The sequence below is a fragment of the Camelina sativa genome, chromosome 13, assembly GCF_000633955.1.
Source record: "Camelina sativa cultivar DH55 chromosome 13, Cs, whole genome shotgun sequence".
NCBI lineage: Eukaryota > Viridiplantae > Streptophyta > Magnoliopsida > Brassicales > Brassicaceae > Camelina > Camelina sativa.
This window is the reverse complement of record NC_025697.1, coordinates 2439255-2453279: the sequence shown is the minus strand read 5'-3', so window position 1 is coordinate 2453279 and position 14025 is coordinate 2439255. Positions and strand designations below refer to the sequence as shown.

At 33.6% G+C, this 14025-nt stretch overlaps 3 protein-coding genes across 3 annotated transcripts; 2 read left to right on the top strand and 1 right to left on the bottom strand.

Moving 5' to 3' along the window:
• LOC104734638 (NDR1/HIN1-Like protein 3) lies at nt 2075–3088 on the top strand. Its single transcript, XM_010454254.2, has one exon. The coding sequence runs from the start codon at nt 2176–2178 to the stop codon at nt 2869–2871; it is 696 nt and encodes a 231-aa protein (XP_010452556.1). The 5' UTR covers nt 2075–2175; the 3' UTR covers nt 2872–3088.
• On the bottom strand, nt 3168–6685 carry LOC104734639 (protection of telomeres protein 1b). The gene is made up of 10 exons (XM_010454255.2): nt 6482–6685; nt 6248–6384; nt 5972–6167; nt 5776–5840; nt 5554–5642; nt 4068–4334; nt 3894–3970; nt 3740–3798; nt 3492–3644; nt 3168–3414 (listed from the first exon to the last, which is right to left on the bottom strand). The coding sequence occupies exons 1-10, from the start codon at nt 6594–6596 to the stop codon at nt 3211–3213; spliced, it is 1362 nt and encodes a 453-aa protein (XP_010452557.1). The 5' UTR covers nt 6597–6685; the 3' UTR covers nt 3168–3210.
• On the top strand, nt 9414–13214 carry LOC104734637 (cytokinin riboside 5'-monophosphate phosphoribohydrolase LOG7). The gene is made up of 7 exons (XM_010454253.2): nt 9414–9745; nt 10886–10983; nt 11424–11454; nt 11779–11878; nt 11990–12060; nt 12562–12705; nt 12794–13214. Exons 1-7 carry the CDS (start codon nt 9638–9640, stop codon nt 12887–12889), a joined length of 648 nt encoding a protein of 215 aa, XP_010452555.1. The 5' UTR covers nt 9414–9637; the 3' UTR covers nt 12890–13214.

Sequence of the window (14025 nt, the reverse complement as noted above, 5' to 3'; positions counted from 1 at the left end):
TTATTTTTGTTATTATGCATTTTTCAACCAAAAACAAAAATAAACAAATCTTAGTCCCATTGTAATCTACTAACTCTCCCACGTGTTTGGTTTCATAGTACACGCTGCCGAATTTATAAAACTTGTATGAACATATATATTTTAATTGAAAATCTAGGTAATTGATCCTTTACGCCCATGAGTCCATGAATTTACAAAGTTTGGAACCGAAGTTATACCGTAAGAAAAGCAGATGACAAAAATACACAGCTATCTACAAAAACTTCCCTTTTTGTCGTTTTAAGTCATGTTAATACATTTTACTAAGCGTGTAACTGTTTATACATAAGATTCGTAGTAGTTGATGAATTTGTTCATCAACAGAAAATATTATGTCACTTAGATTTTTTGTATGTTAAGATTAAAACTCCTCTGTAGGTTTTTTTTCTTTTTTTTGGCAAAAACTCCTCTGTAGCTTTTGCTAGTTTTTCAAAATCCTTTTCATGTGTGTGATTTTTAAATTTAGGTGGATTTGATTTTTAATCCCTTACTATTACTAATTCTACATTAGGTATGACGATATAATGGGAACCGAAAAATGAACAAATATACATTTACGTTCACTAAACATTCATCCTCATAACCAAAAGATAACTTAACTAAAATGAATCATGAATCATGATACAACTTTCTGTTTTGTCTATTTATTTTAATGTTTGATTACGACACACTAAACACCGGATTAAACTCTAGTTCACCAGGTTTTTCTTTAAAGATAAGACAATAAAATATAGTTTTAAAGAGATACAAATTTCCTAAACTTTAACGACTACCTGAATTAAAAAAAACATCACATCTCATATTATAAGAATACTTTAGATATTACAGTATTTATAATTATATATGAATTGTTCAGTTGCGATCTAGCTAGTTTAATAGTAATTCTTTTATTAAATCTGATTGACCTTTCTCATTTAAGAAAGATGTAACATTTGAAAGCATGTCTTCACCTAATCTTTGTATACAACTACAGGTCACATCATGCCAACACTAAACCTCCCTTAGCTTTCCTTGCTTTTAGCATTAAAACCAAGTCTTCGCAATGTTAATAACCAAAACAAAACAAAAAGTCTTTGCAATGTTCAGTTTTCTTTGAAGTTGAGAAATCTTTCAAATTAAACATTAATTTTCACTAATTGATCAAAATAACTTTTAGCAGTAGATCTGTTCTTGTATTTATAAAAATAAACATATGGAAACCCCGGGAAACAAGCTATTTTCCCCCGAGAACTATCATATCTAGCCAGATAGAACTCGACCTTTGACTACGATATAGATATCCCCGAAAACAAAGTTCGATTCTTATTTCTCCCCCAAAATCAAAGTTTTATACATATAATTGTGATATGATCTGCACTTTAATTAGTTTCAACTTGCAAACAAATAGATCAAAGTTATGTTAATAATACATATAATTGTAATATATCCTGGACCGGGACTGGCTTGTAAATAATGTTACAACTTTCGTATATATAGTATAGACTTATAAAAAAAATTCCCCATTTTAGAAGTTTTTCCTCAAAAAGTCTTTCGTCAAGATTCGAAAACAATGGCGTGGCTTATCTTATCGCAGTCGCTATTGAGGAAGTTTCTCCGAAGCTTACAGGAAGTATTACATTGTAAATGTAACTCTCTTTACCCAATTCACAAACCAACCACCGCACTAAAGATCATCACATTCCCACAAGTACATATATTATATAGACAAAATATATATAGATATCTTTGTATCCGATCCTCCAATTAATCTCATCAATCACCAATTAATCTATAGACTGCAAGGGAGAAAAAAACTGTTAATTATAAACATATTAAATGTAAAAAATATGAGAAACCATCTTAAATGTTAATTAAACTGTTAAAAATCATAAATATCTAATAACGGTGTCGCATCTCGCAAGTAACCTCTTGATTAAAACGGTCCGCGCGTCACCATTGACTTTTAAAAAACACAAAACCGCGTCAAGCTAAATCGTGTTATCTAATACACGTTATCTCTACGGTGTATATATATATATATATATATGTCCTCTGCTTCTTCTTCTTCTTCACTAAATCATATTATTACTTTTTCAATATCATACCAACCTAAAAACTTTTCTTTTCAAATCTTTATTCTCAGAGGCATTTTTAATCATGTCAGACTTAAACGGTGCGTATTACGGACCATCGATTCCTCCGCCGAAGAAAGTCTCTCACAGCCACGGCAGACGCGGCGGCGGATGCGGTTGTTTAGGTGACTGTCTTGGCTGCTGCGGCTGCTGTATCTTGAGCGTCATCTTCAACATCCTCATAGCCATAGCCGTCTTGTTAGGCATAGCTGCTTTGATCATCTGGCTCATATTCAGACCCAACGGTATTAAGTTCCACGTCACCGATGCTAAGCTCACCGAGTTCACACTCGACCCAGCCACAAACAACATCCGATACAATCTCGAACTCAACTTCACTATCCGTAACCCTAACCGACGGATCGGTGTTTACTATGACCAGATCGAGGTCAGAGGACTCTACGGTGATCAGCGGTTTGGGTCCAGTAACATCTCGCCGTTTTACCAGGGTCATAAGAACACGACAGTGGTTGGAACTAAACTCGGAGGACAGCAGTTGGTGTTGCTTGACGGCGAAGACAGGAAGGATCTGGACGAGGATGTGAATTCTAAGATCTATAGGATCGATACGAAGCTTAGACTGAGGGTTAGGTTTAAGTTTGGGTTGATCAAGTCTTGGAGGTTCAAGCCGAACATCAAGTGCGAACTCAAGGTTCCTCTCAGTAACTCTACGACCAGCGGGTTTCAGTTTCAGCGGACCAAGTGTGATGTTGACTTTTGATGGTAGTCAAAAGTCAATGGTTTTATAGTCTTCGATTTCATCATATACACTTTTATATTTATTTGATTCTTATTTTTGAGGTTTAGATTGTGTTTTGCTTCATTATTTATTTGTGATACATGGGACTTTTCTGTTATATCGTTCGAGAGGTATATATTTGTTTTATGTTCTATTGTATTGTTCCATGTAAATAAATAAATTACTTTTTTATATTACATTTTAATTTCTTTTAAAATTACCTTGGAATGGGTGTTAAACATAAGTATCCTACATTTTGTTAATGTTAATAACTCTATCACCACAATTAAACATTATGATCTGTCATTGATTTATTGTGCCTCATGAAGCATTGATCCATGTATCAAAAATCCGGAATCTTCTGCTTCCCCATTGATCCATTTTGTGTTTGTAGAACGAGACCAAGCAACATTGCACCCATGGAGGATTTCTTGGCACTTGCTCCATCTCCTCACCTCCCAACAATCTATTCATCTTCTTGACTATAGCCTCTTCATCCGATTGGTCACACCCGAAAAACTTCTCCTGTCAATAGAATTTGCAGATATAAAATATTGGACAATCAAATCCTCCATGAACTCAACAATCATTAGTTGTTTTACCCCTTCATCAGCATATAGAGAAGCGTGGATCCTGGCAGTTGCATCTTCCAATATCGCTAGCAATTTGATCTTTCCGTTGGAATCGCGGAGTTTTCTGATATCTTGGGGATACACTTGTATGAATCGAACAATACATCTGAATTTAGCGGTCACCTGCATAAGCATAACTATACATCAATTCAAGAGGGTTTTCATTACACACATTGTTCTACAACTTGGGACAAATCTAAGCTTTTGGCACACATTACATTGTGATAGGTGAGGATGTCCATCAGAGAAACAAAAGGAGCGTCCTCATGGGCAACCCCTGAAAAGGATTAAACCATTAGTACTTATATTACCAAAACTGTCAGCGTTTTGTAAAATTTCTACAATTCAAAACTATGAGTTGGTTATTATTACCTGTGATTCCTGAATGTGAACGACTAATACAACGTGTGATGGGGTTCCATCTAGATGAAAACTTCTCTCCTCTCATGCTGAATTTGTAAAAAAAAACGTGTGTTTTAAGCTGAAGAACAAACGGACGAAGCATAACACCAACTCACAGGATAAGAAAAAGCGTCAGAAGAAAACCTTTGAGGACTAAAGGCTTGCATCTCTCTGCTCACTGTGTATTGCATCTTTGTAGAGGGAGTAAAAGTGGCGTTCCATAATCCCATATTTACTTGAAAGAAAATGTTCAGAAACTTCACGTGCTGACCAGGTTGGAGACAGTGAATGGCCTGTTTCTCACTAACTCTATCTACTATGATCCTCAAAACGGAACCAAAAGTAGGAAACTTACGTAATATGTATGTAGGCAACATATCGGGTTCAACACATAAAGGAAGCCTTTCTGACCTGTTATGACGTCAAATTGTAAGCCAAAGTCAAGAGTGAGACGAGAACAGAAGCTAGAAAATGAATATAAGACGCATAAGAGAAACTTTTTGATACTCGTTTGTATTCAGATGAGGAAACAATATACTTACTTTACCAAGATGTTGCACGGTGGCAGCTCAGTTCCATCCCAAACATAAATGTACCACTTATCTTTATAGACCTTGGAAATGTGAACAATCTTCAATAAGAAACAAAGAATGAGAAACAAAGTCAAAGAGATAACAGATCACAATACACTTTAAAACACTTCCCGTTCCATAAATAGAAAGATAAAAACCAAAATAAACTCTTTTTAAGAAAGATCAACCTACCAGGCAAGATAGGTTTGAACATTCCCCTTCTTTGATATCTTTCAAGGGTGTGAAACAGCATGACCCTATCATAAAACAAAACAAACCTTAGAACAACCGAACCTTACCAAATACACAGAACCCATTTGAGATCAAATACAAAGAAACTATTTGCATATGAAGATTTAACCAGCAATGTGATTATATCATTAATTACCATCTTCGAACTTGTAAGTAATCAACCATTCTCTCAGATTAGATAAGAAGCTCTTATCCTGTTCCCTAATCAGAAATTTTGGTAACGACTGGTATGGTACAAAACCAACGCCATGTTTCCCATTAAACAGCGCAAACGTAGAAGAAGAAGATGTTTCATTACAGAGAGCTGTGATTTTCCGGTTAATCAGCACAATCTGCGTTTAAGAAATCAAAATCAAAAACCCAGAAGAAAAGTGTCAATCAATATCTGAAATAGAATGGTGTATGGACCAACCTTTACACGTGAAAGCAAGATTATATCCCCAATTGATTCAACACGAGGAAGCGTTTGAGTGGTACGAGCGACGAATTTAACGGGAAGGCCAGATCCTGAATGCCATGGGTCGACGATTTTGAGCGTACATGAACAATCTGTGTAACAAATTTTTCGATTAATCAATGAAAATGGAAGTTTTCGGAAAGTTTTGTATATTAGATTGAAACTGCAAAAACATGAGCTCAAGNTCGGGTTCAACACATAAAGGAAGCCTTTCTGACCTGTTATGACGTCAAATTGTAAGCCAAAGTCAAGAGTGAGACGAGAACAGAAGCTAGAAAATGAATATAAGACGCATAAGAGAAACTTTTTGATACTCGTTTGTATTCAGATGAGGAAACAATATACTTACTTTACCAAGATGTTGCACGGTGGCAGCTCAGTTCCATCCCAAACATAAATGTACCACTTATCTTTATAGACCTTGGAAATGTGAACAATCTTCAATAAGAAACAAAGAATGAGAAACAAAGTCAAAGAGATAACAGATCACAATACACTTTAAAACACTTCCCGTTCCATAAATAGAAAGATAAAAACCAAAATAAACTCTTTTTAAGAAAGATCAACCTACCAGGCAAGATAGGTTTGAACATTCCCCTTCTTTGATATCTTTCAAGGGTGTGAAACAGCATGACCCTATCATAAAACAAAACAAACCTTAGAACAACCGAACCTTACCAAATACACAGAACCCATTTGAGATCAAATACAAAGAAACTATTTGCATATGAAGATTTAACCAGCAATGTGATTATATCATTAATTACCATCTTCGAACTTGTAAGTAATCAACCATTCTCTCAGATTAGATAAGAAGCTCTTATCCTGTTCCCTAATCAGAAATTTTGGTAACGACTGGTATGGTACAAAACCAACGCCATGTTTCCCATTAAACAGCGCAAACGTAGAAGAAGAAGATGTTTCATTACAGAGAGCTGTGATTTTCCGGTTAATCAGCACAATCTGCGTTTAAGAAATCAAAATCAAAAACCCAGAAGAAAAGTGTCAATCAATATCTGAAATAGAATGGTGTATGGACCAACCTTTACACGTGAAAGCAAGATTATATCCCCAATTGATTCAACACGAGGAAGCGTTTGAGTGGTACGAGCGACGAATTTAACGGGAAGGCCAGATCCTGAATGCCATGGGTCGACGATTTTGAGCGTACATGAACAATCTGTGTAACAAATTTTTCGATTAATCAATGAAAATGGAAGTTTTCGGAAAGTTTTGTATATTAGATTGAAACTGCAAAAACATGAGCTCAAGATTACCAGAGCCGGTGGAGAAACCTAGCTCGACGATGACTCCAATGAGGTTAACATGGAGATGCAATGCCTTGAAAGCGTCTTGAATTCTCAGGAATTTGTAGTCATCCCTAATCTCCATTACTGTGATCGTTGGGGTTTTTCGCCAAAGGTTGAAGAAGACTCGGTGCCACTCTACTGAAACTCGCTGAATCGTTTAGAGGGTATCGTAACTTAATTGGGTCTTCAAGGCCCAATATGAATGATTAATGGGCCTTTAGGGGACGTTACAATACCACAAGGTCCACAACACAGCTCATCATTATTTTGCTTACATTACCATCAAATATGGTCTGAAAGAAAAAAATAGAAAGAAGAGGGAAGATAATAGAAAAACAACGAAGTATCTATTTTTGTCTTTAACAAAGATTTAATACTAAGTGATCAAAGATGCTATGAGTTTTTCTTTCTAATTTTTATATGTAACACGAACAGCTCATACAATCTTCTTGATCATCGTGATTATCTTAGCGAAAGCGACTTCTATATACTTATTTTTAAGGTCTTCCAATCTTTTTTTATTAATAGTAACATATAAATATTGGCATTTCATTATTTGTGATCTAATTAAAATCCAACATAAGTTCCACAAATTATGCAAACACCTAAATTTAGATACCTGATGTTGACAAAAAAAAAAGCTTAGATACTCGGTTTTTTTCATACCTTGTCTTTAATAATGAATCTTTAGGAAGATACTTTACATTCTAATTATGATTTTGAGTTAGGATGACAAGGTGAAAATTTACTAGGATTTGCATAGAAAACAAACTTCTATGATTTTACCAATATTCGAGTCTATATTGTTGTTGGTCAATTCCACTTTTCAGTTACAAATATATTCAGAAACATTTGTCGGCCAAAAAGAAAAGTTAGGAAAGGTAACAAGCACTTTTAATTTCTCTAAGTTAAAACTGTATTGTTAATCTATTCTATTCTAATGGTTTTGTGTTGCTTTGGTCTTCAAGTCTAAGAAGCATCATCCAAATTTGATGCGATGTAAAAAGGTTTAGTCAAAAGATGCGATGTAAGGATCATCCAAGTTTTGTTGGATGATTACATCAGCTGACAACTGTTATATATTCAACATCTCTTTTAAATATATGTATGCCAAACTAATAAGTAATTATTATATATATATATATATATATATTTTGCCTCTACTTATGAAACTATACTTGCTTGGTTCATCAAAAGAAAAAGGAGGATGTTCATTAATCAATAGATTAAGATCAACTACAAGCCGTTTACTATATTCTTCAACGCTAAAAATATATCCCCTTGCTTTACAGAGATTGCTCTAAATATCAAACTAAATGGAGTTTTGTAAATATTTGATGATTTTATTCTGTTGTTCATATTACTAACACACACACATTTAAAATGTAATATACGTGTGACAAAGAAATTAAAAAAGTATATAATATTAATCTAAAAAATGTGGGTGTGAAATGTGAATACGCGGAGGTACTGTTGCTTTAGAGGGTTGAAAATTGATAATGACGTGAAGAACTAAATAAGTGATATACGAGACACCTCGCCAGACTTTGAACAATAAATCCATTAATCAAACAAAATTTATAATTTGTTTCAGCAAAGAATGAATTTTGTTTTTCTTAAACGGCTGGTGACCAATAAATTGAAGTAAGAAACTATATACTATAGATGACCAAAAAACTATAAATGTCTTGCGACGTTTGTCTATCATTCCAAAGTTTCCTAACATTTTCTTTTGCAATGCAAATTTCAAAACCGCGAACGAAAGGAATACAAAACAAAACGGTTAATTTTTACTTATTTGACTATCTATCCTTTCCTCTACACCAATATAGTTAAACAAGAAGCAAATCGAAACCAAATCAGATCAATGAGACAACTTACAATATCTTATACATATAATATTCCAAACATCGATTAGAAAACTGACCTCTTTCTTCTTCATGTGGTTGTCAAATCTTCAACGTGTATGTAGATTATATTAAATGAGCAAATTGCAATATCTTAGCTGTTTTCTAAGAATTCGTTGATCACTCAAAAAGTGAATACTTTCTATGTTAGCATTGTTGTAATTATATAAAAGATGTTCTTCTAACTTATAGTTTTTTAATAACTTATAAGGGTTCACACATGATCACATTCTATACAACATAGGGATGAAGTGATAGTTTAATTTGACAGCAATGGATGAAATCAAAATATAGAATGGAAGTGTGCAACCATCATAATTATGTATGATACAAAGAGTTTTTATCTGTGTGTACATATTAAAAAGAAAATGTTGAATTTAAAGTCCAAATTACTTCTTCCTAATTTTTGTTAGAAGTTCAAAATTCCTTTTAGCAAAGAAAAAAATTAAGACATATAGCTGTTCCTACAAATGAAATAGAAGACCAGTACACGAGTGGTTCTGTACACTTAGATTTAGATATCAAAAATGGATCAGACCGATTTCATTCAGTATCCAACAAAATACATAGTTTTTGGTGAGATGGACATTACTTAGTTTGAGAAAAATGAAATGTTCAAATTAAAACATGATCCACGAATCTGGTTGCATTGAACTAATCAGATATAAAATCTGAACAGATCTTCCAACCTGTGATAGATCTTATATAATCCTTCCACACAAAAATGAATAAAATAAATCTAGAGATCATATTATAAATCACGGCCGTATACAGACACAAAATGACTTTTCAAAACATATCTATTATAAAACAATACTATACTAAAATGTAAGGAAGTTGTAATAACCATACTATAATAAAAAATGGTATATACACAGTAGCTGGATATATAAGATATAAGTATTTTTAAGCCGTGTTTTAGAGTTTCTACTGGAATATTCAAACTACAAATTAAAATAATAGTACTCCAAAAGATAGGTTTAATTCTTCGCAAGAAGTGAACACAAAATAAAATAGAAAATTAGAAACATTAGGAGAATAATATTTAATAACAGGGGAAGGGCATGGGAATCGCATTTATAGTCTCCTTCTTCTCCTCTATATATATAAATACTACTAAACACAATTCCGAAGTGTGGTCTCATTCATCATAATAATCATAGAATTTAACTTTTAAGCTAGAGAGAGAGACAAAGAAAGAGAAAGAAAGAGAGGGATGGAAGAGACAAAATCGAGATTCAAGAGGATCTGTGTCTTCTGTGGAAGCAGTTCCGGCAAAAAACCTTCATACCAAGAAGCTGCCATCCAATTGGGTAACGAGTTGGTACGTTCTATCTTCAACTTTTTCTCTACTCACTCACACACATATATGTATATTTTATAGTTTATATGTACATTCATATCCACAACTCAACACAAAGATACACTCTTAATCATCTTCTTGTATTGTTGGTAAGTACTTAGCTTTTAAGATATCTCTCTCTTTTTCTTTTTCTTTTTCTTCTTACTAGTTGTTTGCTAAAAAGACTGATTGATTTAAAACTATATGATGGTATTTAATATGAACTCAAAAGATGAAGATTTGATTTGAAATATGAACTGAGAATCTTTCTTTGAAACATTGGCTATATGGGGTTTTGATTGTGTGTTGCAACGAACAATGATGAATCTACCAAACGTGTGGATGCTGATTTTCAATTTTTTTTTGAGAAATCGAATTTGTGCTATGGTTTATTGTTGTGTTATTGGCATGAGAGAGAGGTGACACAATAGTAGCTTCTACTATGCTTAGCTGTAACCCGCCTGTCACTCGAGCAGCACTCTTGCATGATCTCTTCTTTAAAGATTTTTTTTTATTTTTTATTTTTAGTAAGTTTTACATTATTACACACATATATCTTGTTTTTCCATTACTCTGGATCTCTGAGGTTTCCTATGATTTTTCTTAAACCTATAACTTAAGTTTCCAAGTATAACCAATGATTTTGTTTACGGGGAAGATAAATAATAATGACAGTTTTTTCTATTGCCTCGAGGGAGACAATAAAAACCAAAAAATGTTCGTTGGAAGAATAATGACTCTATGTACAAAGCGTGTGTTGTGGGGTGTACTTCTTCAACAACACAAAATATTTTAAAAATTAATACTAATAATTAGAACCCCTACTTTGTAGAACTAAATAGTAGTAGTAGTATTTGTGAGATTGATCTGTAGGTAATAATAATAGTATTAATAGGATGGTGACCATTGAGATTAGGATTGATGATGATGAGCTATTTTTTCCTTTTTTCTTAATTGAGATTTGATATTTGATGTGGTTGCTTCTTTTTGGGGACGATTGTGGGTTTGGGTTTGTGACACGTGTTCGTCTTTCATCATGAAAACTCTGTTATCATCATAAATAATGCATATATATTATAATAATAATAATTAAAGAAACTGATGGTGTGAATGTGGTTGAAGGTGGAGAGAAGGATTGATTTGGTATACGGAGGTGGTAGCGTGGGGCTTATGGGTCTCGTCTCTCAGGCTGTTCATCATGGTGGTCGCCATGTTCTAGGGTTTGTTCTCTCTCTCTAGTATATGATGCATTTGCTAGTTCCAAGTAAACCATTACTCATCATTGTGTTTTAAACATTTGACCGTTGATTATGACTATCTACATGCATGAAATTTGTCGCATGGAATTTGATAATTGATTAATCTTTGGTTATGTGAAGAGATAGTTGATTCTAATTAGAGAAGCAACATAACAACGACAAAAAAGGATCTGTGCATGTTTCCTTTGTCCAAAAAGTGGCTCTTTGCCTTTTAAATTATTTACTAAAATTAAGCTACAACTAGTTCTCTCGTATGTGTGTGTTTTGTTTGTGCTATGAGAGAATCCCGTTTCAATTATCTATACCAAAATGGTCAACTATATTAATTAATTGTAGATGGACATCTAAACCGGTTTCGGTATGCATTGTTATTAACCGGTATATTCTTTTATTTATTGTAGGGTTATTCCAAAAACCTTGATGCCAAGAGAGGTATGTACCAAATAAAGCTCTATTGAATGAATCTCTTCTTTTTGTTGGACTTGGTATTATATATAGTATTATTGAGATAGAAATTGCTTTGTAATGATCTACATAAAATAGTGGTAGGACCAAAAAAGGAATGATTGAGACTTGGAGCGTTTTTTGGTTTCCTTCACGATACATCTCCTTGACCAAACTAATATATTTATATGTAAAATCTACAATATAAAAAAGACCATGCAATATATAATAAATAAAATATTTTGCGGTGTTCACATTTTAGAGGCGGCAATAGAGAGAAATATCTAAAAAAGTGGTGGTATCAATTTGTAGATAACCGGTGAGACCATCGGAGAAGTGAAAGCCGTCGCTGATATGCATCAAAGGAAAGCTGAAATGGCTCGTCAAGCTGACGCCTTCATTGCCCTACCTGGTATGTAGTCCCAAGTTTTGTTCAGTACTAATAAAAAAATCAATTCGATTATAGAATTTGTGTTAAGTCTAAAATATGTTGAAATCAATTTTCTTTTTCGTAAACTGTTAGGTGGGTATGGTACGTTGGAAGAGTTGCTGGAAGTCATTACATGGGCTCAACTCGGAATCCACCGTAAGCCGGTACGTAATCAGGGAAATTAAAATTAACTTTTACGAATTATATATAATTATGATGATATGAGCTTTTGCATTATTGTTATGAGTTACGACCGGAATATGCGTGTTGAATTATTCTCTTATTAAAAACCTTCGACTGTTTTTATATATATAATGTTCGGTTTAATTTGACTGTATAAAGATACAACAAATGGTTGCATATGGTACGTCGTAATAATCACATGGAATCAGATGCCTTCTGAGATTCTTTATACCTCTTTAACTTTTTTTAGTTTGTACTATTCCCATTTAAAGGTTTTAAATTTAATCGTACACATTCTATAAGCATGTAATATGATATTTGGATGAATATAAAAATGGATGTGTTGTCACGACGTACGACTACATAACCCCTGATTGTGAGACCGGAAGCTTCCGATGTCGTAATCTTTCTTTTATACTAGTAGTACCATTAAAAAATATTTGGTGTCTAACATTATTTTTTGGTCAATTATTAATTGACAGGTGGGTCTTCTTAACGTGGATGGTTACTACAACTCGCTGTTAACGTTTATAGATAAGGCTGTGGACGAAGGATTTATATCCCCAATGGCTCGTAGAATCATCGTCTCTGCACCAAACGCTAAAGAGTTGGTTCGACAACTCGAGGTATGAATGATTTTACTACATTCTGATAGAAGTGACATCGAATTCGTGATTTGTTAGACTCATTTTAGTACACTAAAATGTTATGTAGGAATACGAACCGGAGTTCGATGAGATAACATCAAAACTGGTTTGGGATGAAGTGGACCGGCTCAGTTATGTACCGGGTTCGGAGGTTGCTACGTAAAGGATAACATTATGGGGGAGTTTATTTTTTGGTAAAAGTAAAGCAGTGTACAGCGGAAATTGAAGTTTTTTACCTTTTTAACATCCAAAGGAAAAGGTCGGAAAGAAGACAAAAAATAAAAAAAAGTATTGGGGTCGTTTTGATAACATTATTTTGTAGGGGAGGTTAATGTGTGAAGTGGATAAACCACGTGGGTAACTGCTAACCGCGTCTGTACCAAACCCCATCATCCCCACTTGTCTTTGTACATTTTGGTTTAATGGAAAAAGAAGGATAGGGCTCTGTATCTCAAGAAAATGACAAAACGATCCTTTTCTTTTGAATATTTTTTAATTCTATAATTATGTTTTTAGTTCATCTTCTGCCTAATGTGTACATTTATTTGAATAATTCAATTTCTTTTTCTATTTCACCAGATAAATCGCATACGTGATACGATAATATATTTTGGCCATTAGTAAGAGTATAGAGAATATTCCGAGCTAAACGTATACGTAATATACAACATAAACTAGTTGTCGGCTAAAGATGGAAATTCATTAGCTTTATGAGCACTTAAGTTTATTAAACAAACTATTCATAAAGTTATTATTCAAATCCAGAGACCTCACATGCTATTTTTTTCTAATATTTTCTGCCAAGGTAAAATAAATACTCTGCCTTTGCATTATATTCTAAACTATTTTGCCCAAGTGAAAGAAACAATCACACAAACTAGGTAAAAGTAAAACATAGAAAATATATTCTGCTACAGTCAAAAAATACTCTGCCTCTCAGTGCAATGCCCATCTACTTATATACTGTATATGATTTAATCTATAGGGCTTGAAAGTTCTTGTCATTAAGAGCATGTGCATCCGCGTGTATTTGATGCGTCTTTCAGTAAAAAAAATTAAAATTTAAATAGAAATGAGACAATTATCAAAGATACGTTCCTTCAAATGGGACGTATTTTTCTCCGTCTTTCATTACACGTGCCAACCTCTGCGTTGTTTGTGTGTTTGGGTAGGGGGACCCCAAAAAATCGAAACTTTCTCGTTCATTTGTTTTCTCTCCGAAGGGAGAAGAATTGGTTTTGTGCTCTGTTTTGATAAACGAATTTGATTTTGACAGAGTGAGGCAGAGAGAGACAGAGA